Source organism: Semicossyphus pulcher, unplaced genomic scaffold, assembly GCF_022749685.1.
Source record: "Semicossyphus pulcher isolate SPU_LCO1_2020_fin unplaced genomic scaffold, fSemPul1.0.p SCAF_17, whole genome shotgun sequence".
Lineage (NCBI taxonomy): Eukaryota > Metazoa > Chordata > Actinopteri > Labriformes > Labridae > Semicossyphus > Semicossyphus pulcher.
The window spans coordinates 26,421,820-26,449,584 of record NW_027211681.1 but is presented as its reverse complement, the minus strand read 5'-3'; the positions used below and the strand labels follow the sequence as shown (position 1 = coordinate 26,449,584).

Below are 27,765 nucleotides of genomic sequence, written 5' to 3'. Positions count from 1 at the left end.
ATGAGTTTAAAAGCAGCAGCAGCAAGTGGGTTGGTTATCGTCCTTCTCGTTGTGCCAGGTACTGTACATCCTCATTTACATTGTAAGACATTTATTAAGCTTATTCAGAACAGGCTTCATATGTTTTTAAACATTTTATAAAAGAACAGACTTCCTAAATGTGCACTTTTCTGGATTTAATGTGAGATATGACGTTAAATGATACAAACCATTTAAAGCATATTCACTTGTGTATTTACAGATTGTTCTGTATCCTCATGTTTCAAAGTCTTTGGATGTGTTTCATGTTTTCACACATGAAACATCTGTTTGCATCATGTTACATGAACTTTTGGGAGGTTTGGAGTATTGCACATGACGAGTAGTTCTCTAAGGCTGGAGCTGTCAGTGGTACATCTGAAGGATTCAGTAACTTAAGAGTTAAGCTACTGAAGTCTGTATTTCCTTAATGAGAGAACAAGATAAGGTCTATCAAAAAGGGGAACCAAACTTTGCCAATCATCAAGTTACTTACTGACGTCTGTGTGATGTTTCCATCCTCTGTGCGGTTAACAGTTATCTGTCTCAGTAAAGCTCACATTAGCAGCCTGGTGTCTTTACGTGCTCATCACTAATCACATGGTTGTCCATAGTTAACTCGTGATTAATCGCAAATTAATGGCACATTTTTTACCTGTTGTAAATGTACCTTAAAGAGATATTTTTTAAAGTTTTTAATCCTCTTATCAACATGGGAATGGACAAATATGCTTCCTTTATGCAAATGTATTGTATGTGTTTATTGTTGCAACATTTCAAACAATGACAAAAACTGTCCAGAATATTCTACAGAATAACCTCTGCACGCTCAGAAAATATGCTGAAAGCATCACCTGGCAATCATCGCATATATCAATGATTTCTGTGAGAAGCACATCACATGTAGACTCAGTCTGGATTACCCTCTTTCTAGATGCTTATTTCTTCACCTTAATTCACGTTTTAATTCACAAACTACTTTCATCCGATCACTTTGCTTTGCTTCAGTCCCAACACACCTGCACCTCTGCTCGCTGCACAGCTTCTGGCCCCGCCCCCCTCTTCCTGTCTGTCTGCTGTGTTGACTGTCTTCATCAGCAGTCTGTTTAATTAAGTCACAAGTTAAATATTTTTTTAAGTTAAATACAAATAACTTTTATCTTGTCCAGAGAACCATCTAGCAGGGCTTTGAGGCTGAATTTGCCAAGTTTAAAAGTTTGTTTCTGCATACTATCCACAACATTGCGGCTGCATCGCTTCCTGATTTCTCCATCTACGGGGCGGGCGGAGGGTCATAATAATAGAACGCGCATGTGTTAATCGCGCGTTAAAATAATTAGTGGCGTTAAAGGGAATGTGCATTAACTTTGACAGCCCACAAGACCTCCCAATAAACTGCATTTACACACAGTTCCAGAACATTCCTGATCTGTCAGTCAACACTTTGTCTTTGGACTTCTCTATGTCTGTGTTTACTGTGGCTTGATACAGAAATAAGATCATGAAGCCATAAAACCCTGTAGAAAAGCATCACTTTCCTCAGACATGTTGATTTATAAGCTTGCAGGGAAAAGATTTACAGCCAAGTAGTTTTGGGAAATGTATTTAAGTCATGGAGCCGGTTTCTTTATTGAAACACCTGTACAGGTAATTGTCGAGTGTTTCGTCTGTTGTGATGATCTTAATGTTATTTCTGATGTGCTCTGTGTTACAGTGGTACAGGGAGAGACTGACTGGAGAGTGACTTATTCTTCCACTCAGATCTGTGCTTTAAAAGGATCAACAGTGGACATACCCTGCACCTACACATACCCATCCACAATAGATAACAGAAATACTCGAGTTCAAAGCAGACTGTGGTTTGCTAAAGAGTATTATTATGAACCTGTGGATGTGAGAACAGACTCAGACTACACAGGTCGTGTTCAGTATCTTTTTCATGAGAACGACTGCACTCTGAGAATCACAGACCTGAGAGAGAGCGACTCAGCTGAGTACGAGTTCAGATTCACAACAAACCAACCAGGTGGAAGTGTTACTGGTTCACCTGGAGTCACTTTGTTTGTCACAGGTAACAGTTTCACCAGAATATCTGGGGGGGTTTTTTAAACACTGCTTTTTATCTTTGTGGGTTTTTTGTATCTGTGAACTTTATTGGTTTATATTGAAATAACATTTCAGTTCTTTCTTCTCATGTTCAGACCTGCAGGTGCAGGTGGGATTATCATCATCATCGACCCACGCAGACCTGAGGTGTCACAGCAGCAGTTACCCCTCATTTGTCTGGTTCAATAATGGAGTGAAAATGAATGAAAAGAGATCTTCTCTTAGAGTCTCTGTTAATAATAAAAACAGATATTCCTGCGCTGTTAAAGGACGTGAGGGATGCCGCTCTCCTGCAGTGTGTGAGTCTTATCCACAGTGTCACTAACACAACTTATACTCTGCTGTGTTACTGTGCAGCTGATAACAAGCTGGGGAGGAGGAGGAGGTCTCAGTGCCTCATTATTAATGTGAAATAGAACCGCTTGTTTAATGGAGAACATTTTCTAGAACATGTGAAAGAAAAGCCTTCACAAACATGCACGCTCTGTTCGGCTCTTCACCACATTTTAAAGTTAAAGGGCGAGTGTGTAAAATGTATGGAGGACTATTGGTACAAATAGAGAACAGAATTCACAAGTATGTTTTTACACGTATAATCAATTAAAAGTTCTCGTGAGTTTAGAATGAGCTCTTTGTATCTACCGATGGAGTGGGTCCTCTTCCACCGTGTCCACTAAGTTGCAATGCAAGAGAGAATCTGAACCCAGAACTGATAGGTGGAGGCCTGGAAGGAAGGGAAGAGAAGATAATAGCCTTAGCCTTTTGGGTCCTGAACCAGAAAGATAAACCACAGCTGTCAAAAAAAAACGTTGAAATTGGCTCCATCTAATATACTTTTCTGTATGTCTGATATGTTTATAATATCACTCATTGTGTAATTAAATTATAGTATTGACAATTTAAGCATATAAATGTCCATTTGGCATTAAAACACAGATGTTTTCTCCTCCAGATGCTCCAAAGGATTCTTCTGTGTCTGTGAGTCCCCCTGGTCAAATTATTGAGAACAGGTCAGTGACTCTGACCTGTAGCAGTGAAGCTAGCCCAGCAGCTGAATACACCTGGTACAAGGAACGTGGTTATCAAGCTCTCAGTAAAGACGCACAGCTTGTCTTCAGCTCCATCCAGGCCTCTGACTCTGGAAAGTATTACTGTGCAGCTGCCAACAGGCTGGGGACGAGGACATCTGTATCCACCAGCATTGATGTAAAATGTGAGTGAAACGTCCCTTAAAAAAAGAAACATTCAGGTTTGTCAGTCAGGCTGACTTTGCTGATTAAACTTTTTTCTGTGGTTTTAGTTTTTGTTGGCGCCCAGATTTACTCCACTGTTCAGGGTTTTTACATCATCAGAAATCTAGTCAAAAAACAATCTAGTGTCAATCTAGTGTCTCTCTGTGTTTACAGCAGTTTGTCAGTGACACACTCTCTAACTATACAGCAAATTATCCATCAAATATGATCAATTAAGCTGAAATAAATTGAGAGTTGGGGTCATCATTAACGAACACAGTGTGTGAACAGCTGTCTTGTTTAATGCAAGTATGAAAAAGTACAGTACAGTAGCCCTCTTGTGAGAAGGGCCCTCCAAAGTATAAGTCATGAACTGCAGTTAGTGTGGGTAAGGGCCCATCATTTTGTGCAAAGCCCCTGCAGACAAACCAAACACTGGCTCAGGATAGGGCCTTTTGTGATTTTCATGACCTTCGTAGGTTCTCCTTCAAGCTTGGAACAAGAGGATGAGGGGAGCATGAAGGGAGCGGTTGTTAGTTAGTCATGAGATACCACTAAATCCTCCACACTGGTCCTTTAAGTTTATGTATTTTCCTATCTCCTCCAGATGCTCCAAAGGTTTTGACTGTGTCTCTAAGTCCCACTGGTGAAATCAGTGAGAACAGGTACGTGACTCTGACCTGTAGCAGTGATGCTAAGCCAGCAGCTACTTACACCTGGCACAGGAAGAATGGAAAACTAGGACATCAACCTCCCAGCACAGGGCCACACCTTTACTTCTGGTCCATCACAGCCTCAGACTCTGGAGAGTATTACTGTGCAGCTCAGAACGAGCTGGGGAGAAGTGAATCTGGATCTGTTTCCATTGATGTGAAATGTGAGTGAACAGATTATTATGCCGACACTGGAGGTACAAATCATCTATTGTCACAAAATTATACCCTTTTATAGTAAAATAGAAGTTTATGGCACACAGCGCTATGTGTTCCTATTCATGTTCATGGAAAATGGCTCTATCTAATACACCTCTCTATATGTCTGCTGTATCTATTTGATCAGTTATTGGATGTAAATATTAACAATTAAAGCATACAAGTGCCCACATGGAATTTAAATGCAGATGTTTTCTCCTCCAGATGCTCCAAAGGTTCCTACTTTGTCAGTAAGTCCCACTGGGGAGATAGTGGAGGGCAGTTCAGTGACTCTGACCTGTAGCAGTGAAGCTAGCCCAGCAGCTAAATACACCTGGTACAAGGAAGGTGGCCGTCAACCTCTCAGTAAAGACGCACAGCTTGTCTTCAGCTCCATCCAGGCCTCTGACTCTGGAAAGTACAAGTGTGCAGCTGCCAACAGGCTGGGGACGAGGACATCTGGAGACACCAACATTGATGTGACATGTGAGTGAAACGACCCTTTTTCTGTAGTTTCAGTTTTTGTTGGCGCCCAGATTTACGACACTGTTCAGGGTTTTTACATCATCAGAAATCTGTCATTTTATTTTACTCTATCTCTTTCAAAGCATTCAAGCTTCCCTCTGTGTTAGTGAGTCACTCTGGTGAGACAGTGGATGGTCGTGGAGCGTGCAGCTGGTGAAGATTCTTCACTGCTAAGTTAATCTGTGGTTAACCTACAAAGTGTTCACATTTCAAAGCAGCTACAGTCTGTGAGAATCTGAAATCTGGTCAGAAAATAAAAGATACTAAATCTCATGAAGACATGTGGTTCACTGTGTGTTACTGCATTTTGTTAGTAAAAAGTAACGCACTCTTAACTATACATCAAATTATCCATCATACATAATGAAGCTGAAGTTTAATGACAGTTGGGGACATCATTCACGAACACAGTGTGTGAATGACTGTCATGTTCAATGCAAGTAAGCAAAAGATAAATCTAAACCCAGAACTGACAGGTGGAGGCCTGGATGAAAGATAATGAGATTATAAGCAGCGCTAGTTGTTTTGTATTGCATGCCATTTTTTAAATTAGTTATCTATTACAGACCTCATCTATTGATTTGCTATTGTTATACAGATCTACAGTAGGTGGTTATCTGCTGCTAGCTCTCTCTCCATCATCTGCTGCTGTTGTTCTCCTCTCTTTCTCCATCAGATGCTGCTGTCTGTCTGTCTTTATTACTTAAGCAAATGCTGTCGGATCATCAGAGGAGTATGGCCCGCTAAACCGGAGCCTCTTCGAAAGCGTAGCCCTAGGAGATGCCTATACTGCATATGTTTTATTTTAATATCATCCCCAACAGATGCTCCGAAGGTTGTGGCTGTGTCTGTGAGTCCCTCTGGTGAAATCACAGAGAACAGTTCTGTGGCTCTTACCTGTAGAGGTGATGCTAAGCCTGAAGCTGAATACACCTGGTACAAGAAGAATGGTCGTCAACCTCTCATTAAACAACCACAGCTCGTCTTCAGCTCCATCCAGTCATCTGACTCTGGAGAGTATTACTGTACAGCTAAGAACAAGCACGGGGCAAAGACATCCAAAAACATCTCTATTAATGTTCACTGTGAGTGAAACAGCTAAAATAATAAGCAATATAAAAAAGACACATACCACTAAAGAAATGTATATACTTTGTTTTTTATATGTAATTTATTTTTTATTTGTTATTTATCTATGCATCATCAGATGGTCCAAAGCTTCCCTCTGTGTCAGTGAGTCCCTCTGCTGAGATAGTGGAGGGCAGTTCAGTGACTCTGACCTGTAGCAGTGATGCTAACCCAGCAGCTAATTACACCTGGTACAAGGAGCATGATGACTCACCAAAAGCTTCAGGACACATTTTTACCTTCAGCGACACAAGGCCTGAACACAGTGGGAATTATTACTGTTACGCCCAAAACAGAAGAGGACGTAGCAACTCCACCGTACATCTGACTGTTGTGGCAGGTAAGTTTCACACAGGCTGCATCATAAGTCTTAAACCTGCATCGGGGTCAGATAAAAATAAAAAATCTCGGTTGAGTAACAAGATGTTGATAGCTGCCCCACATGTGAAGGAGGAAGGACACAGTTGTGCTGTTCAATAACAAGATTGATTGACTTACGCTGTAATCTGCAATCACTATATTTTTTAGTTTGCCTAAATGGTAAGTAACAGCAAGATCTTGTTATGGTTAATACAGGCCCATGCTGATTGTCTTTTTCTTACCCTCAAGTCCTGGGGTCTCATTTATAACTGTTGCATACGCACAAAACGGGGCCTGAAAGTGGCGCACACCACTCTCCACGCAAAAGTTGTGAACTATAAAAAAGATTTGAAAAAATAGATGCAAATATTAAATAAAAGTCCACTTAGTATTTGATCAGCACTGTCTCACCTTCACAGTCCCCTCTGAGCGCAGAGGAGAGACCGTCTCCTGAATTAAATAAAATAAAATGTGAAATAGAGCTTCTGTGGTTTTCATTAATACCTTCTTACACAGTGTTTGTATAGACAAGTAGGATTTTTAGTTTTAATGGAGATAACGTGACTTGAATGAACTAATAATCAGGAATGTGGCGTCAGGTGCTCAGTGCGCACCAGAGACTCCGTGGTGTTGTACACTCTGCCTTTGCTCATTTACACGATCCATATGTTCAAGTAGTGAAAATATCCTGGTGGAGGTGACAAGCAAAGTCAAAAACTACAAATAAAGCCAGTGGCTGCCCTTACAAAACACATCATTACATATCCATTTAATCAGTCCCAAAAAACGTGCAGGCCAAGTTAATCATAACCATACCACATCAATTAAAAAGCTTGCGTTTGCACCGATCAATATTTTATTAGATAATATCCCGGAGTGGGGAGACCTCTGATTGAACATTCAGCCATGTGAAGTTATCACTGTGGTTTCTGTAAACCATTTATACGAGAGGAGACACTCGTGCATAATGCTGCTGATAGGTACACTGGCACTGCTGGTGAACTACCTGAATGCTGTAACAACTTGTTCTTCTGTTTGCAACCCCTGCTGTGTCCATATTGTTTACATGTTCTTTCTGAACTTCACCTCAGTCACCAGTACCTCAATCTGTGTCAGACGGTTCATTTCCTTCATCCTTCTCTCGGTTGTTTCCGTGATTCATCGTCAGTCTCAGCAGCTCCTTAAAGTTCCCTTTTCTGTGGCAGAGGTCCATTTGGCCTTCTAGTACCTGCCTGCTGCTTCAGGAGACCCCTGGGCCCCCCAAGCTTGAAGGCCTCCGTCTGAAGCTCGGCACCCTCCTTCAGCACTGGTGTCCACCAGCAGGTTTCAGGTTGCCACCACCCATTTTACCCTCACTACAGGTTAAGGCAATGAGATTAATCTCACAAAACACCGAAGGCAACCATAGATCTTTGTCCAAAGGTGTTATGGTACAAAGTCCACCTTTGAACCTCCCTATGCTCAAACATGGTGTTTGTTATAGCCAATCTACAACTTGCATCATTTTGTAATTGGAAGTTGAAGAATGTGTTTGTATTATTATACTGTAGTGTAACCTCTGCTTGACCCGAACCAATAGTCAGCCTTTTAACATGATCACTGTTTCTTTCAGGAGCGTGGAAACTTATTGCTCCTGCCACAGTCTCTGCTATTTTCCTCGCTATCATATTCATCTGTGTCCTCCTATGGATCATGTGAGCAGTTCTGTTTCACCAAAAAGCATTAGATACCATTGAGATTACTGCCATGGTTTAACTTTCTAAATATATCTTACCAGAAAGAGGAAGGCCTCCAAGCATCCATCTGAGCCTGTTGAGAGACCAGACAACAGAGAACAGGTGAGGAAGTTCATAAATTCAAAGAAGGAAGTATCTTTTTGTGTCTCGGTTTTCAATTTAAGACCAAAAAGGAATGCATACAAGGATTCACTCTGTAAAAGCTTTGTTACAAGTGGAATTAGAAATGTCTCCCTCGTATGTAGAGAAACACACAAACAGTAGAAGCTGATAACAAAAGAGAGTTTAATAAGCTTGAAATAACTTTGGCAACATTCACATCCACAAATATTCAGTTTTTGGCCCTCATTCCAACAAAGACAATCCTTTTTAAGCTTCTTACATGGCTAATGAAAATGAGTATTCCACAGCTTTTCCCATTTTCATGCAGCCTATTGCCAATCCTTGCAAACTGAAGGCTTGTTGGTTTGTTTACAACGCACAGAGCTGACATTAAAAAGGATCTTGAACCTGATCTGGACAGATATGTTGAATGTGCTGTTTAAATGCCCAGATAATGCTCCCTAGTACTGAATATCACCATATCCCACTTATCTTAATTATAAATGCTACAATATGAATAAGGCATATGGACTATTACCCATAACAGAGTCGGAATATGATCATATTTGGAATATCGGTGGAAAATTTCAATGCATGTAAAAGTATTCATTGACACACCAGGAGCAGGTGGATTTGGGCTGGTGTAGATACTGTGGTGGGTAGTTGAGGAGAGAGGAACAGGTGAGCAAGTTGCTGCAGGAGCAGTTGAAGAAGATCGTTGAGAAAGTGAGGGGATCTGTTGGACGGATGGACAATTACAAATCCTGGAGAGCTACAGAAATACATGGACCTGAGGGATGAAAGACCTAGCTAGAGACTTGAACAGTGGGTCAGACTGGTTCTACAAAATGTCATCACTGCCTTTAGGGGCCACTCTACCAAAATGGCACTTCTGTCAGTAACGGAATCACTGCGTCTGGCTAAAGCTGCTGGACAGTCCTCAGCTCTATTGCTGCTGGATCTGTCACCTTTGACACAGTGAACCACCAAATCCTCCTCTCTACTCTCTCTGAGCTTGGTATCTCAGGATCTGCCCTCCTCTGGTTCATGTCCTACCTGTCAGGGAGATCTTTTAGAGTATCTTGAAAGGAGAAGTGTCCAAAACCCACAGCTTATCCACTGGGGTGCCTCAAGGGTCAGTGCTCGGTCCCCTTGTCTTTTCAATATATACCACCTCATTTGATGCAATCATCCGCTCCCATGGTTTCTCATACCAGTGCTATGTGGACGATATCCAGCTCTTCCTGTCATTTCCACCAGACGACACTACGGTATCGGCATGGATCTCGTCAGGCCTTGCCGATATCTCTAAATGGATGAAAGAACGCCATCTTCAACTCAAACTATACAAGACTGAGCTCCTTGTCATCCCAGCCAGTCCCTCTATGCAAACACTGATCAATATCCAGCTTGGACAAACTGAACTCATACCCACTAAGTCTGCTCGGCTCCCAGTCGCCGCTCGCATCAAATTCAAATCCTTTTGCTCGCTTACAAAACAGCAACAAAAACGGCTCCTGCCTACCTGAACGCCCTCATCCAGGTCCACACTCCGTCCCACCCACTACGCTTTGCCAATGACAGGCGCCTGGTACTCCCATCACAACAGGGCCCTAAGTCTCAAACTAGAGTCTTCTCCTCAGTCGTCCCCAGATGGTGGAACGAGCTACCAAACTCCAATCGGTCTGCAGAGTCCCTTTGACCTTTAAAAAGAAGCTAAAGACCCAGCTCTTTATGCTGACCGATCTCACTTGAAGCTGTCCGTTGCTTGTGTTGTATTAACTCTCAGATGTACGTCGCTTTGTACAAAAGCGTCTGCTAAATGAAACTGTAACATTGTAGCATAACTATTTATCATCTGCTATTAATGACCAGGAACTGAAACACCAATAAAACCATTGGTTTCAAATACAAATTTCTGGCTCACTTTCCTTTTTTGCTTTGATTAATTCTAACTTCTGTCTTTGTAAGTGACACAAGCCTTAAATACTGTCTTTCAGATTTCCATCTACAGAGAAATCATTGAACCTATTTGTCCAATGTCCACAGATACAAGCACCAGAGCAGGACGGTGATGTTCTATATGCCACTGTCCACTTTTCCAAAAAGCAGGCTGATCCTATCTACTCCAACATCACACACACAAGACGCAAGAAAGAAAAGGGAGAAGAGATGGTTGTGTACTCTGCTGTGAAATTTAACAGTGCCAGTACAGCCCAGAGGTAAACAACGCCTCGTGACAACATTATATTATTTAAAGATAAGAACTGTAATTCTCATAATGTTGTTTTTAACTTTATTTTGTCCTGTTAACATGCTACATTCAATGTATTTCTCCTTCAGACCCAGCAGGGGGGAAGCTGCAGAGGATCCAGCTGCATTGTACAGTACAGTCATCAAACCCCCCAAAAAGCATGCACCAAGGAACCTCTAGTCTACTTTCATCCATGGAGACCCTTAAAAGAAACCACTTTGAGTATTAAAACACATTCCTCAGGAAACGCTAGTTCAAGAACGCAGGTATACTAATTATGGCAGTATATGCTTTGTGTACGACTTAGCATTTAAGTCAACTGTAACAGATACGTAAAGTGTTTATGAATGATTGTATTAGATTATGAACTAAAACAAAACCCAGCCATCTTCACACCATCTCCAGGGCTTTGAAGGAGAATCATTTCAATGCTCTAAACTTGTTTTATTTTCTAACTTTTTCATTTCATCTATTGTCGTTATGTGTGCACACATTTGAAATTATTTATACTACCGTTACATTACAAAGTAGCGTACATTGCTGCTTTCTTTGTTCTTACTGCAGTTAATGGGCCTAGTTGTTTTGTATGTATACCTGTCTATGTTGGTAACATTATATTTGAATATATCCTCTGCTTTGCATTTTATATGTTATGTATTTTTTGGGTTTTGCTCTGCAAAGAAAGAAAAGTAACTGGAGAAGAAATAGTTTTGTTCGCTGGTTTATAATGTCTGTGTCAGGGCTTGTTCATTTTTTTCCCTTCATTTTTTGTTCAGTGTCTTGGTGTGCTTAACACAAACTCCTGCTTCCCTCCTGTTACTTGAGCACATTTATAGATTAGACAATAATGTCCTGAACTGTAACTTCCTCACTGATTTCAACCTCTGAATATAGTTAGTTGAAATGGCATTCAAGTAGCCCGTCATCATGGCTGCGTCTGTGCCAAGATAATACAGATACAATTCATTGTCATACTTTTTGAACAGGTTATATAAATTGGCCAATAATATCATTATTAGATGAGCCACTAACACCTTGTCTTTTCTCTTTATAAAGACCGGAGACTACAGGTAAGAATGCTGGATCTTGGGTGGAAAAAAAGTGACGACTCGGGACTTGACTTGCCTTAACTAAGGACCTGACTTGACTTGGTATAACCTGCGACTAGCCTTGACTTGAAAAAATGACTCGAGACTTGCTTGAGACTTGGACCAAATGACTTGAGACTTACTTGGGACTTGAGCAAAGATGACTTGGTCACATCACTGGTATATAGTATATTAGTATTATAGTATTAGTACCATCTATTAGCATGTTCATTCACCCATCATGCACTGAGCCAAAAGTTAACAAGTGGATGGTCAGTGTTTCCCACAGGATTTTGTGAGACTATGGTGGATGGACTCCGACTACCAGATAAAGGCAGTGTGTTTTCATGTCCGTACCAAACAATTAACGACCATGCTTTTTTTATTCGGATCTGGATGGCATTGTTTTTGGGCCGAGACCTATTTACAGTTTTGACAAGCGCATCTATTTTAAAGACACAGAGGGAGAAAAGAAGTGAGTCAGGGAAAAGTAGACATGGCGTGCTCTAAAATGAGAAAAGTTGACAGCAACAACAGAGATTTTAATCAAGACTGGACAGACTCATATGATGTTCTGTGACTGTGGCCATTATTAAACGTGGACACCGTCTGACTCCGTCACTCTGTCCGTCACTGTTAACAGAGACTCCAGGCTGCAGTTTAGTTCAAACTTCACTGATAAACCTGAGAGTTACACAGAGCTACATCAGGCTTCATCATCAAATGACCAGTTTTCCACTTATGTCTGCACTTCTTTTCTTATGTTTGTGCTCTCTCTCTCTCTCTCTCTCTCTCTCTCTCTCTCTCTCCCTCTCCCTCTCTTCAGGTCCGTTAGTGCACAGTATGTTTAAATATTATTTATTTCATTATTTATTGTCCGTTTTAAAACTCACCATGAAAAAAAGTATAACTGCAATTGCTTTTCAGCAAAACATAAAATAAAATTTGGCTGAAATAAAAGGTAAAGTGAATCCTCTGATTATGGTAAAAACTTTATAAGTCATTATAATCCTGCCAGGAGGCAGAGAGAGCAGCTTCAGTGAAGAAGTAAAGCTCTCTCTCTTTCATTTGATTTCTGCATGGACGACATTAGACTACCATGTGAGTTATGGCCCTTCAAATCCTGCAAGAATGTGACATTCAGGCTTGAAGTACCAGACATTTATTAGAATTAATTTGTTTTCATTTACAAAAATAATGACACTTATATCATAAACTGGGGCAAAAAAATAAACCTGAATACAGAAAATAAAGCTTTTGACACTCAGAATTTCCCTGAGGAGACTCTCAATAAATAAGGATTGAAAAAGGTGGAGAACAAAGGATGCGGAGGGCCCCATGCCTGTGTTCGCCTTGGGCCCCCATATTGCTAAGTCCGCCACTGGCTCGCGGTGCTGCAGCCGCTAATCTCCCCAAACTTTACGTTCTGTCACTGCCTGCATCGATGCATGATCGCCAACTTCTGCATCACGCTGCATCAATTCCACACCTCTAATAACTGTGCATCGGTGCAAAAACATCATGTTTTGTTGTCTCCTGTCACTGTACCTCTGAATAGGGATTTAACGTAAGTAAAACTTTCCTTCACACCATGATGTTAAACTTTACGCCAGTCCGCGGATCACCTGCGTGCTGAACCGTGCGATCCCACCGCTAGATGGTAAGTGGGTTTTATTTATTTACTTTTTTCCCACATTGTTTCGTCTTTTTTTAAACAATGAAGATGGACATTTCTACTCCCTCATTAACAAACAGCCGACTTTGTCAGATAGCCGCTCCACTGTTTCCTCGTATACAGGATGTGCAAGTTTCACTTTTAATTACTTCTAACACATTAGCCACGTTAGCTTTAGCCTTATTAGGTTATAATGTTTCACAATGCTTTTAGCTAGTTGTTGAGTTTGCCTGCAGAGAAGCCAAACACAAGCTTTTTCAGTTCTACTGTTGAGAGATGAGACATCGAGCTTCAGATATGTCCCTGAAGGATTAGGTCAGATAAAACTTTGATTATTGGGAAGATGCTGAAGAAAGAGAAACTGAGAAGTGAAAAGGGGGAAACAACAACAAATGACTGTATATATAGATGGACTCCACCTCCTCACGTTGTACAAAAATGAAGCCAAAACCCCCCAGAGAACACAAGAAGCTGTTCTGCTGCAGACTGAGCTCCTCTGAGGGATCTTTGCCGTTTTTTTCTGGTAAGTTAGATGTGTTATTCTGGTAGCATGAGGGGCTGTACTTTGTGTATTTTGGCTTCTTTTTTTTTTTTTTTTACAACAAGAGGAGGGGGAGACAAGTCGTCCATCTTTATAAACAGTCATTGATTGTGTCCAAGATCTGCTGAAAATACCAGGTAATTTATATACAACTCTTTCACAGTGTATAAAGAGGAAAAACTCTTTATGAGCCAGCGTGCATCACATGTGCAAAGTACTATTACAATATCTGTGAGACCAGGTTGGTGCAAACGAACCCTTGCCTTACCCTGGGACCATGATTAAACGTGCATCTCTTCCTGTGTCAGAGAGACATCTCTGTCAACATGGAGCTCTGTCAGTTTGCACCCGCAGACACACCCAGTAACTTCTCCTCTGCATCAGCTGCTGATTTCACACATTTCTTTGGCTACATTTTCACACATTTGATCTTTTTGTTACTTTTGTTCTTAATCTGCAATGACTGTGACCTGATGTAGTTAGTTACAGTAAAATGACTTGATATATTAGTCCAATTGTTGCTCAGCCAACATTTTTAGTAGCATCCATCCATCCATTATCTTCCGCTTATCCGGTGCCGGGTTGCATTGGTAGTAGCATATATTGCTTATTATTCAATATTAATACGTCAGTGAGAACCTTCTTTCATGCAGATTAATTATGTAAAGAGGAAGGAAGTCAGACAACTTCTACAGCTTGACTTCTGCCTTCTGATGATCACAAAAGAGCATTTTCTGTGAAGAGAACATCCTCTCCCTGTTGTAAGTAGAATTATCCATTGATATGACTGATATGTATTTGCAAAGGTTCTTTACCGTCCCTGCTGATGTGTTTTATTCTCTCTGAAGTCACACAGGGATGAGAGGAGCAGCTATGAGTTTAAAAGCAGCAGCAGCAGCAGCAAGTGGGTTGGTTATCGTCCTTCTCGTTGTGCCAGGTACTGTACATCCTCATTTACATTGTAAGACATTTATTAAGCTTATTCAGAACAGGCTTCATATGCTTTTAAACATTTTATAAAAGAACAGACTTCCTAAATGTGCACTTTTCTGGATTTAATGTGAGATATGACGTTAAATGATACAAACCATTTAAAGCATATTCACTTGTGTATTTACAGATTGTTCTGTATCCTCATGTTTCAAAGTCTTTAGATGTGTTTCATGTTTTCACACATGAAACATCTGTTTGCATCCTGTTACATGAACTTTTGAGAGGTTTGGAGTATTGCACATGACGAGTAGTTCTCTAAGGCTGGAGCTGTCAGTGGTACATCTGAAGGATTCAGTAACTTAAGAGTTAAGTTACGGAAGTCTGTATTTCCTTAATGAGAAGAAGGGGAACCAACTTTGCCAGTGCATCAAGTTACTTACTGACGTCTGTGAGAGCCTGACCGATACTGGACTTGTGTTCATTGTAGGTATTATATGTTATAATTAAAAGAATAACATTCAAAATCTGAAAAGTTATTGTCACATTTGCATGACATACAAAATTCAGACGATCTATGGACTGTCTGTCGCGGGGCAGAGGTCTGGAGCTCAGCCAACAGTCCGCAGGTCGGGACTCAGTCAAAACGTAGCATCACGGTGACATGGCTGTCTCTCTGCTCTGCTCTCTGTCTGTCTGTCTGTAGCACCGTAACTTTAACTTCGTTATGAGACTTGAAATAGACTTCACAAAACGTCTTCATTTGCCGTTCTGTGAATGAGAACAGTCCGCGTGGGTCTCACTGCTGTATGGAGCTGCAGGTGTGACGGAGGGCGGAGTAGACAGACGCACACACCTGGCAGCAGCGCGACGATGGCTTATTAAAACAAAACCCTGTCTCTTCCTGCGGGGTTGTACGGAGGTGTAGACGTGTAAGCTTGTTGTTTAGAGTGTAACCGCTGTGAAACTAGCAGAAAATAGAGCTTAAAGCTCCTGTACCTTCATTACTATCGAACTTCAAACTAACTGAGAGCCAGACTGTACACACGGAATCTCGTCTGTGCCGTTTAGATGCGCAGAGGGTAGAAACAGCGGTGCGCTGAAAGCAAGCTTTCTTTGGCTGATTACTGTGATTTTAACGTGAGTTTGTTGTTCACAATGTTTCGTTCTGTTTGGGAAAGATAATATGCTGCTCCCCTTCGCTGTGTGTGCAGCTCTGCTCAGCTGTGACGCGCACTCTGGCAGCGATAGGGACGTCCTCATTTCCCATCATGCCTGCCGCCTAGTGCTGACTGAGTAGTTTAAGTTGTTAAGTTTATGTTAGAAATTGTCATTTTTGTGCTGGTTTATAACCATGAGTGAGGAGGCTGTTACATTTCTTCACTCAAGCTCTATTATGGTGGAATAACTTGGAGCTTGGTACTCCTGTTGATGAACCAAACGTTATACCCTCTGCTTGTCACGTGGTGTAATGACTTTGTCTCACAGCACTGCAAGAATGAAAGTCATTAATAGTGGAGCATGTTGGATGATATATATGCTGATACTGATATTTCTGCAAAATGCAATGATCAGCAGATGAAATCAGCTGACCGTAGAGATGTCAGCTGTCGTTCACTTCAGTGACCCGGATCTTCGGATCACGTTCAGCTGAAAGATTCGTTCATTACATTCGTTCACCAGGTCGTTCAGTGACATTTCCGCTTTACCCGTAACTCACTCACTCTCACTCGTTCATGAATGATACAGCTCCCATTGCATTACTGGTCTTCTTGTTCAATCATCACAATATAACAACACAAAATTGTGTTTGTGTTCATCAGTGCTGTAAACATATGTGAACTGCTGATGTGTGCAAGATATACCCCCGCCGCCTTAGTTTGTCGTGGTCGAGGATCAGAATGTCTGACCTGTTGGGACTCATTTCGTTCGTTCATGACCGAGAGAGGACCCGGTCATTCGCCCCTCCTCTGTGCTCAAACTGTATTTGCTAGTGTGAAGGTTCTCAGTAATCCAGGTCATTGTAATTTTAATATGCTTCTAATATGAGAAAATCATCCTTAACAGAGGCAATGGCCTAGACACCACCTGGAGTCCAATTGGACCTCCAATCAGAGCCTCTGGATCTCCCTACAAGAAGTACCTTAATGAAATCTCCGTCTTTTTCTCTGTTGTTATGAATTTAATTCTCCTTCCTGATGTGCTCTGTGTTACAGTGGTTCAGGGCTTTGGAGTGACTTACTCTTCTACTCAGATCTGTGCTTTAGAAGGATCAACTGTGGACATACCCTGCACCTACACATACCCATCCACAATGACTACTGAAGTTCAAAGCAGCCTGTGGTTTACTAAAGAGAATTATCATGGACCTGTGGATCTGACGACAGACTCAGACTACACAGGTCGTGTTCAGTATCTTTTTCATGAGAACGACTGCACTCTGAGAATCACAGACCTGAGAGAGAGCGACTCAGCTGAGTACAAGTTCAGATTCACAACAAACCAACCAGGTGGAAGTTTTAGTGGTTCACCTGGAGTCTCTTTGTCTGTCACAGGTAACAGTTTCACCAGAATATTTGGTGTTTTTTGTGAATACTACTTTATCTTTGTGGGTTTTTTGTATCTGTGAACTTTATTGGTTTATTTTGAAATAACATTTCAGTTCTTTCTTCTCATGTTCAGACCTGCAGGTGCAGGTGGAAGGATCATCAACTCAGGCAGACCTGAGGTGTCACAGCAGCTGTAATGTGGCTGATAATCCTTCATATGTCTGGTTCAGTAATGGAGTGAAAATGGATGAAGAGACATCTTCTCTTAGAGCCTCTGTTAATGATGAAAACAGATATTCCTGCGCTGTTAAAGGACGTGAGGATTACCGCTCTCCTGTAGTGTGTGAGTTTACTCCACAGTGTCACTAACACAACTTATATTCTGTTATTTAACTCTTATTTTCTACTTAAATCATAGTACAATTTTCTTTACCAGGTTCTCTATATATTTTCCTCCAGATGGTCCAAAGCTTCCCTCTGTGTCAGTGAGTCCTGCTGAGATAGTGGAGGGCACGCCTGTGACTCTGACCTGTAGCAGTGAAGCTAACCCAGCAGCTACTTACACCTGGTACAAGGACAATGGAATTCAAAACCTTCAATATCTCAGTGAAGGACCGCAGCTTCTCTTCAGGTCCATCCAGTCCCATGAATCTGGAGAGTATTACTGTGCAGCTGAGAACAAGCTGGGGAGGAAGTCTCAACACGTCTCCATAATTGTGAAATGTGAGTTGAACAGCTTGTTCAGTGGCAGCAAATTGCTTGAAGACATTATGTGTGAAGAAGAAACCCTCACTCCATCAGGTCCTGTGCTGGATTTTCAAGTTATAGCAAAAGTGTGAAACATTTACACTCCTACTTTTGTTACTTATCAGTATGTTTTTGCTCATGTGAAATCACTTGAAAACAAGAATCAATGTGTATTTGTTGTCTTAGAATGAGCCCTTTAAACAGGGGATGCAGTTGCTCCTCCACAGTGTCCGCCATGTTGGCTCAATTTCTTTTTCAGGACCTTTAGCATTTGGTCTCAGTAGGTTCTCCAACATGCTTGGAGGGGACAGTGAGGCGAGGGGAGAGGTCATCAGTTAGTTGCAATTTGCAACCTCTCACTTTATGCCACTTAATCCTCCATACTGTGACTTTAACTTAACTATATTCACATCATCTTCTCCAGACGCTCCAAAGGATTCTTCTGTGTCTGTGAGTCCTTCTGGTGAAATCAGAGAGAACAATTATTTGACTCTGACCTGTAGCAGTGATGCTAACCCAGCAGCTGAATACACCTGGTACAAGGAACGTGGTAATCAAGCTGTCAGTACAGAAGCAAAGCTTGTCTTCAGCTCCATCCAGGCCTCTGACTCTGGAAAGTATTACTGCGCAGCTGGGAACAGGCTGGGGAGGACGACATCTGTATCCACCAGCATTGATGTGAAATGTGAGTGAAACAACCCTTAATAAAATAAACATTCAGGCTGACTTTGCTGATTATATTCGCTTTTTTTTGTAGTTTCAGTCTTTGTTGGCGCCCAGATTTACTCCGCTGTTCAGGGTTATGCATTCAAGCTTCCCTCTGTGTTAGTGAGTCACTCTGGTGAGACAGTGGTTGGTAGTGGAGCATGCAGCTGGTGAACGAGAAGATTCTTCACTGCTAAATTAATCTGTAGTTAACCTACAAAGTGTTCACATTTCAAAGCAGCTACAGTCTGTGAGAATCTGCAGTCTGATCAGAAAATAAAAGACACTTAATCTTAGAGGACATGAAGACATGTGGTTCACTGTGTGTTTACTGCAGTTTGTCAGTAAGAAAGTGACACACTCTTTTAATTATACAGCAAATTATCCATCAACATTCTGATTTATTCAGCTGAATATAACAACAGTTGGAGGCCTGGATGAAAAATAATAGATGATATAAATTGTGGTTTTAAAGACACTGAGGTTTAATTCTCTCACGTGTTCTTTCTTCATGCTGGCTATTGGCTCCTGAACCAGAAAGCCAAACAAACCCAGCAGATAGAGACAGCTCTGACCTTCTGTAATGAACATATGAAGATTTAAACGTCTGTATTGTGTTAAAATGAATATTTTTGTCTTCTCAAGATGCTCCAAAGAGGACCTCTGTATCAGTGAGGCCCCCTGGTCAAATTATTGAGAACAGTTCAGTGACTCTGACCTGTAGCAGTGATGCTAAACCAGCAGCTGAATACACCTGGCACAAGAAGAATGGACATGTGGAACGTCAACCTCGCAGCCCAGGGACACAACTTTCCTTCTGGTCCATCAAAGCCTCAGACTCTGGAGAGTATTACTGTGCAGCTGAGAACGAGCTGGGGAGAAGTGAATCTGGACCTGTTTTAATTGATGTGAAATGTGAGTGAACAGATTATTATGACGACACTGAAGGTACAAATCATCTATTGTCACAAAGTGATGCCACACAGCGCTATGTTTCTGTGTTTATGTTCATGGGAAATGGCTTCATCTAATATACCTGTATGTCTGATATGTATATCTAATATTTGATCAGTTATTGGATGTTAGTATTGACAATTTAAGCATAAAAATGTCCACATGACATTAAAACAGATGTTTTCTCCTCCAGATGCTCCAAAGGATTCTTCTGTGTCTGTGAGTCCCCCTGGTCAAATTATTGAGAACAGTTCAGTGACTCTGACCTGTAGCAGTGATGCTAAACCAGCAGCTGAATACACCTGGTACAAGGAACGTGGTTATCAAGCTCTCAGTACAGAAGCAAAGCTTGTCTTCAGCTCCATCCAGGCCTCTGAGTCTGGAAAGTATTACTGCGCAGCTGGGAACAGGCTGGGGAGGACAACATCTGTATCCACCAGCATTGATGTGAAATGTGAGTGAAACAACCCTTTAAAAAAAGAAACATTCAGGCTGACTTTGCTGATTATATTCGCTTTTTTCTGTAGTTTCAGTGGTTCACTGTGTGTTTACTGCACTGTGGCAGTGAGAAAGTGACACACTCTTTTAACTATACAGCAAATTATTCATCCAACATTCGGATTTGTTAAGCAGAATGTGATGAGACATCATTTAGGTGGAGGCCTGGATGAAAGATAATGAGATTATATGAATCGTGCTTTTATAGACGCTGAGGTTTAATTCTCTCACGTGTTCTTTCTTCATGCTGGCTTTTGGCTACTTGGCAAACCCAACAACTAGAGACAGCTCTGACCTTCTGTAAATTTGTAGATTGAAATTTCCGTATCGTGTTAAAAATATATTTTTTTCATCTCAAGATGCTCCAAAGAGGACCTCTGTATCAGTGAGGCCCTCTGCTGAGATAGAGGAGCGCAGTTCTGTGAGTCTGACCTGTAGCAGTGATGCTAACCCAGCAGCTACTTACACCTGGCACAAGAAGAATGGACATGTGGAACGTCAACCTTACAGCACAGGGACACAACTTTACTTCTGGTCCATCACAGCCTCAGACTCTGGAGAGTATTACTGTGCAGCTCAGAACCAGCTGGGGAGAAGTGAATCTGGATCTGTTTCAATTGATGTGAAATGTGAGTGAACAGATTATTATGACGACACTGAAGGTACAAATCATCTCTTGTCATTGGTTTTCATATTGCATGCCATTTTTTAAATCAGTTATCCATCACAAACATCATCTATTGATTGGTAGTGTTATACAGATCGAGGTGGAAGGGGAACTTGTTTGGTATGGAGGTCGGGGGGATCTTCTCTGAACAACCTGGATGAGGCCATTTTACCTTAAACCTTAATTACATTAAATCAGAATCAGAATTTGGGTTTATTGCCAGGTAGGTTTGCACATACCAGGAATTTGGTTTGATAAACGTTGTTGTCATTTAAATTTGTACCTGAAAAAACGTTTTTATTTTACTTTAGACAAGTTAATTTATTAACTATATTTGAAAAAGTTTCCATTGTTTTATTGTAATATTAAAATATTTTTCCTTATCTTATTCATTTTCAGATACAGTTCATGCAGTGTCCTCACTGTTGACCTCGTATCAGTTCCTGCTGTCTCTCTTTCTCCATTATCTGCTGCTGTTTCTCTCCCCTCTTTCTGCTGCTGTCTCTTTAATTCATTACAGCATGCTGTGGGATCATCAGATGGCCCGCTAAACCAGCGCCTCCAGAAAGTGGTGCCTTAGCTCACTGCCTATATGGCCTACGCCTTGAGCTGGCCCAGCTTGAAGGCCACATTATTCATTTAATTTTTATCTCCTCCAGATGCTCCAAAGGTTCCTGATGTGTCTGTGAGCCCCTCTGGTGAAATCAGAGAGAACAGTTCAGTGACTCTGACCTGTAGCAGTGATGCTAAGCCTGAAGCTGAATTCACCTGGTACAAGAAGATTGGACATTGGAGGGATCAACTTCTTATTAAAAAGTCACAGTTTGTCTTCAGGTCCATCCAGGCCTCTGACTCTGGACAGTATAACTGTAAAGCTAAGAACAAGCACGGGGAAAATACATCTAAATACATCTCTTTAAATGTAAAACGTGAGTGAAACAGCTCAAACAAAAAGCAACATAAAGATGTTTACTTACTTAAAATAGTTCTTCACTATTCAATCAATCAAATTCAACATGAGTGTTGTCTTTATTTATGTTTGGTTTTTATATGTTTTACTCATGTCTGTTTTTGTTTAATTTTAATTTATTAATGCATCTTCAGATGGTCCGAAGCTTCCCTCTGTGTCAGTGAGTCCCTCTGCTGAGATAGTGGAGGGCAGTTCAGTGACTCTGACCTGTAGCAGTGATGCTAAACCAGCAGCTAAATGTACCTGGTACAGGGAGAACCAAACACAGCCTCTAGGACCAGAGAGAAGTTATCATTTTACCTCCATCAGCTCCGATGATAGAAGGAACTACTACTGCAAGTGTGCGAATAATTACGGAGAAATCAATTCTTCACTTCTGTTCGTAGATGTCCAGTGTAAGCCACGCGACTCTTTTCTTCTTTTCATGGAACAAAAGTTCTTTAAATCATTCATTCAAATATTAATGGAGTTTGTCTCTCTATATTTTGTCCTCCAGATGGTCCAAAGCCTCTCTCTGTGTCAGTGAGTCCCTCTGCTGAGATAGTGGAGGGCAGTTCAGTGACTCTGACCTGTAGCAGTGATGCTAAACCAGCAGCTAAATGTACCTGGTACAGGGAGAACCAAACACAGCCTCTAGGACCAGAGAGAAGTTATCATTTTACCTCCATCAGCTCCGATGATAGCAGGAACTACTACTGCAAGTGTGTGAATAATTACGGAGAAATCAATTCTTCACTTCTGTTCGTAGATGTCCAGTGTAAGCCACGCGGCTCTTTTCTTCTTTTCATGGAACAAAAGTTCTTTAAATCATTCATTCAAATATTAATGGAGTTTGTCTCTCTATATTTTGTCCTCCAGATGCTCCAAAGCCTCTCTCTGTGTCAGTGAGTCCCTCTGCTGAGATAGTGGAGGGCAGTTCAGTGACTCTGACCTGTAGCAGTGAAGCTAACCCACCAGCTAATTACACCTGGATCAAGGAGCATGATGACTCACCAAAAGCTTCAGGACACATTTTTACCATCAGCAACCCAGGACCTGAACACAGTGGGAATTATTACTGTGAAGCCAAGAACACAAGAGGACGTAGTAACTCCACTGTACATCTGACTGTTGTGGCAGGTAAGTTTCACACAGACATACTCCAGTATTAGTAAGATGTTGACAGCTCCTCCATATGTGAAGGAGGAAGCACACAGTTGTCCTGTTAAATAACAAGATTAATCGACACGTTATGATCTGAGTTTTATGCTCACAACATAAACTACATAAGTTCAGCAAGATCTTGTTATGGTTAAAACAGGCCAATGTTGATTGTCAACTCCTGATTCAGCACTTCCAGCAATCTGTGAAGTTGGAAGCCCAACTTTGTCCTTCTGCCTCAACAGCTTAGACTGACAGTACGATGTTCACATGTACAAATATTCAGGTAATTTGTCAAAGTTCCAAACAAAAAAGAACCCAAAAAACATATTCAGAATGGGCTGAAGACAAGTCCAAAGAAAGTTTCTAAAACTGGAAAAGTATCATCTTAACCCAAATGTCTGAATCAGAAGATGCTTCATTTGGAAGGCCTAATTTGGAATATCCAAATAGTATATATTATTTTTGTGATCGCGGTAATTGGAGCATACAGTCTGGTCCTCCTTTTTTAAAAATTGGTAACCAAAACCCGGTCTGACACTTTTCCCAAGGTGTGCCATCCAAGACAGCCCAACAATGTCTCATCTACCCCCCGGAACTTGCAACAGCCTTGATTAGCTTTTAGGGATATACTAAGTCGGACTTCCCCCATGTCCTTAGACTCTCTTAGGCTTCACCCAACAGAGGATGTGTTGGTCAGGCTCAGGAGCCCCTTAAAGTTCCCTATTCTGGGTCAGAGGTCCTTTTGGTCTCCTAGTACCTGCCTGCTGCCTGCAGGAGACCCCAAGGTCAGCTAAGCTTGAAGCCTTCCTTCATGATTAGAATCATCTTACGGAACCACAAAGGCAACCATAGATCTTTGTCCGATGGTGTTATGGTACCAAGTGCACCAATGAACCTCCCTATGCTCAAATATTGTGTTTGTTATGGCCAATCTATGACTAGCACAGCAGTCCAATGACAACCACCACTGTGGTTCAGTTTGGGAAAGCCACTCTTCCCAATAACCCTCCTCCATGTTTAGTGTGGAAGTCTCCATGTGGAACTAAAGAATTCCAATATGAATCCAGGATGCCATCCAGGGACTTCGACAAGGGTTTCACAGCATCAGGGACGTTTGACTTTTGTCTTGGTCATCATTTTGTAATTTCATCAAAAGAAAATACATCAAGTTGGAAGAATATGTTTGTATTATTATATAATGGGGTAACTTTCTGCTTGACCCGAATCAATTGTCAGCCTTTTAATATGATCACTGTTTCTTTCAGGAGCGTGGAAACTTATTGCTCCTGCCACAGTCTCTGCTATTTTCCTCGCTATCATATTCATCTGTGTCCTCCTATGGATCATGTGAGCAGTTCTGTTTCACCAAAAAGCATTAGATACCATCGAGATTACTGCCATGGTTTAACTTTCTAAATATATCTTACTAGAAAGAGGAAGGCCTCCAAGCATCCATCTGAGCCTGTTGAGAGACCAGACAACAGAGAACAGGTGAGGAAGTTCATAAATTCAAAGAAGGAAGTATCTTTTTGTGTCTCGGTTTTCAATTTAAGACCAAAAAGGAATGCCTACAAGGATTCACTCTGTAAAAGCTTTGTTACAAGTGGAAATAGATCATGAAGCCTGATGTTCCTCCTCAGCTCTGTGTTTATCAAATGTATGATACACAGCAGACTGGAGTCTCTGTTAACAGTGACAGACAGACAGACAGACAGAAAGATCCGCACGATTAATACACAGAAAAAAACGATTTTTAAGAGACACAGCGGATAAATGTTACATCAGACAGGAATGAAAGGAGAGGTCTCCCCTTATCGTTCCCGTGGATATGGGGAAAGTGGGTGGTGCTTAATGTGACCCAGGACACGTGTGCGTTCACACTACTAGACGTATGTGGATAAATGTGTCCCAGACCACTTCCGTATGTGGCCTGAGTAATCAAATCTGAATGTGTCTTCAATCCATCCTGGGAGCGTTCAGACCTGTAGTTAAGTCTGTCCACTTGTGATCTGATCACGAAGACCACATGTTGATACCAGGTCTGAACGGGGTCTTATTCCAACAAAGACAATCCCTTTTAAGCTGCTTACATGGCTAATGGAAAAGTAGTATTCCACAGCTTTTCACATTTACATGGAGCCTATTGCCAATCCTTGCAAACTGAAGGCTTGTTGGTTTGTTTACAATGCACAGAGCTGACATGAAAAAGGATCTTGAACCTGATCTGGACAGATATGTTGAATGTGCTGTTTAAATGCCCAGATAATGCTCCCTAGAACTGAATATCACCATATCCCACTTATCTTAATTATAAAATGCTACAATATGAATAAGGTATCTGGACCATGACCCATAACAGAATCGGAATATGATCATAATAATATGATAATATTGGTCGAAAATTCTAATACATGTAAAAGTATTCATTGACACACCAGGAGCAGGTGGATTTGGGCTGGTGTAGATACTGTGGTGGGTAGTTGAGGAGAGAGGAACAGGTGAGCAAGTTGCTGCAGGAGCAGTTGACGAAGACCGTTGAGAAAGTGAGGGGATCTGTTGGACGGATGGACAGTTACAAATCCTGGAGAGCTACAGAAATACATGGACCTGAGGGACGAAAGACCTAGCTAGAGACTTGAACAGTGGGTCAGACTGGTTCTACAAAATGTCATCACTGCCCTTTGAAGAAATAACAACTATTTATCATCTGTTATTAATGACCAGGAACTGGAACACCAATAAAACCATTGGTTTCACATACAAATCTCTAGCTCCCTTTTCTTTTTTGCCTTGATTAATTCTAACTTCTGTCTTTGTAAGTGTCACAAGCCTTAAATTCTGTCTTTCAGATTTCCATCTACAGAGAAATAATTGAACCTATTTGTCCAATGTCCACAGATACAACCGGCCAGGCGGGAGGGTGATCTTGAATATGCCACTGTCAACTTTTCCAAAGAGCAGGCTGATCCTATCTACTCCAACGTCACACCAGCAAAGTCCAAAAGACACAAGAAACAAAAGAAGGAAGAAGAAGAAGAGATGGTTGAGTATTCTGCTGTGAAATTTAACAGTGCCAGTACAGCCCAGAGGTAAACAACACGTCACATTACAACATTATATTATAAAAGATCAAAGAACTGTAATTCTAATAATTTTGTTTTTAACTTTATTTTGTCCTGTTAACATGCTACATTCAATGTATTTCTCCTTCAGACCCAGCAGGGAGGAAGCTGCAGAGGATCCAGCTGCATTGTACAGTACAGTCATCAAACCCCCCAAAAAGCATGCACCAAGGAACCTCTAGTCTACTTTCATCCATGGAGACCCTTAAAAGAAACCACTTTGAGTATTAAAACACATTCCTCAGGAAACGCTAGTTCAAGAACGCAGGTATACTAATTATGGCAGTATATGCTTTGTGTACGACTTAGCATTTAAGTCAACTGTAACAGATACGTAAAGTGTTTATGAATGATTGTGAACTAAAACAAAACCCAGCCATCTTCACACCATCTCCAGGGCTTTGAAGGAGAATCATTTCAATGCTCTAAACTAGTTTTATTTTCTAACTTTTTCATTTCCTCTATTGTCGTTATTTGTACACTCATTTTAAATTGTTTATACTACTGTCACATTCCAAAGTAGCGTTCATTGCTGCTTTCTTTATTCTTACTGCAGTTAATGGGCCTAGTTGTTTTGTATGTATACCTGTCTGTGTTGGTAACATTATATTTGAATATATCCTCTGCTTTGCATTTTATATGTTATGTATTTTTTGGGTTTTGCTCTGCAAAGAAAGAAAAGTAACTGGAGAAGAAATAGTTTTGTTCGCTGGTTTATAATGTCTGTGTCAGGGCTTGTTCATTTTTTTCCCTTCATTTTTTGTTCAGTGTCTTGGTGTGCTTAACACAAACTCCTGCTTCCCTCCTGTTACTTGAGCACATTTATAGATTAGACAATAATCTCCTGAACTGTAACTTTCTCACTGATTTCAACCTCTGAATATAGTTAGTTGAAATGGCATTCAAGTAGCCCGTCATCATGGCTGCGTCTGTGCCAAGATAACACAGATACAATTCATTGTCATACTTTTTGAACAGGTTATATAAATTGGCCAATAATATCATTATTAGATGAGCCACTAACACCTTGTCTTTTCTCTTTATAAAGACCGGAGACTACAGGTAAGAGTGCTGGATCTTGGGTGGAAAAAAAGTGACTTGACTCGGGACTTGACTTGCCTTAACTAAAGACCTGACTTGACTTGGTATAACCTGTGACTAGCCTTGACTTGAAAAAATGACTCGAGACTTGCTTGAGACTTGGACCAAATGACTTGAGACTTACTTGGGACTTGAGCAAAGATGACTTGGTCACATCACTGGTATATAGTATATTAGTATTAGTACCATCTATTAGCATGTTCATTCACCCATCATGCACTGAGCCAAAAGTTAACAAGTGGATGGTCAGTGTTTCCCACAGGATTTTGTGAGACTATGTTGGATGGACTCCGACTACCAGATAAAGGCAGTGTGTTTTCATGTCCGTACCAAACAATTAACGACCATGCTTTTTTTATTCGGATCTGGATGGCATTGTTTTTGGGCCGGGACCTATTTACAGTTTTGACAAGCGCATCTATTTTAAAGACACAGAGGGAGAAAAGAAGTGAGTCAGGGAAAAGTAGACATGGCGTGCTCTAAAATGAGAAAAGTTGACAGCAACAACAGAGATTTTAATCAAGACTGGACAGACTCATATGATGTTCTGTGACTGTGGCCATTATTAAACGTGGACACTGTCTGACTCCGTCACTCTGTCCGTCACTGTTAACAGAGACTCCAGGCTGCAGTTTAGTTCAAACTTCACTGATAAACCTGAGAGTTACACAGAGCTACATCAGGCTTCATCATCAAATGACCA

The 27,765-nt window shown here is 41.1% G+C and overlaps 1 protein-coding gene across 1 annotated transcript; it reads left to right on the top strand.

The window, feature by feature from the left end:
• LOC138595071 (B-cell receptor CD22-like) lies at positions 1–23,633 on the top strand. The gene is made up of 10 exons (XM_069666388.1): positions 1–58; positions 1,733–1,936; positions 17,009–17,161; positions 17,289–17,498; positions 17,615–17,737; positions 18,444–18,587; positions 21,831–22,091; positions 22,193–22,453; positions 22,555–22,815; positions 23,497–23,633. Exons 1-10 carry the CDS (start codon positions 1–3, stop codon positions 23,631–23,633), a joined length of 1,812 nt encoding a protein of 603 aa, XP_069522489.1.
• Positions 23,634–27,765: the final 4,132 nt, after the last annotated feature.

Bases quoted from the DNA above. Each gene is read 5' to 3' on its own strand.
- LOC138595071 (XM_069666388.1), top strand. From the start codon at position 1: ATGAGTTTAAAAGCAGCAGCAGCAAGTGGGTTGGTTATCGTCCTTCTC. The intron at 17,499-17,614 runs GTGAGTTTACTC...ATTTTCCTCCAG, and splicing joins TTACCGCTCTCCTGTAGTGT to ATGGTCCAAAGCTTCCCTCT. The intron at 22,816-23,496 runs GTAAGTTTCACA...CCATGTCCTTAG, and splicing joins ACATCTGACTGTTGTGGCAG to ACTCTCTTAGGCTTCACCCA.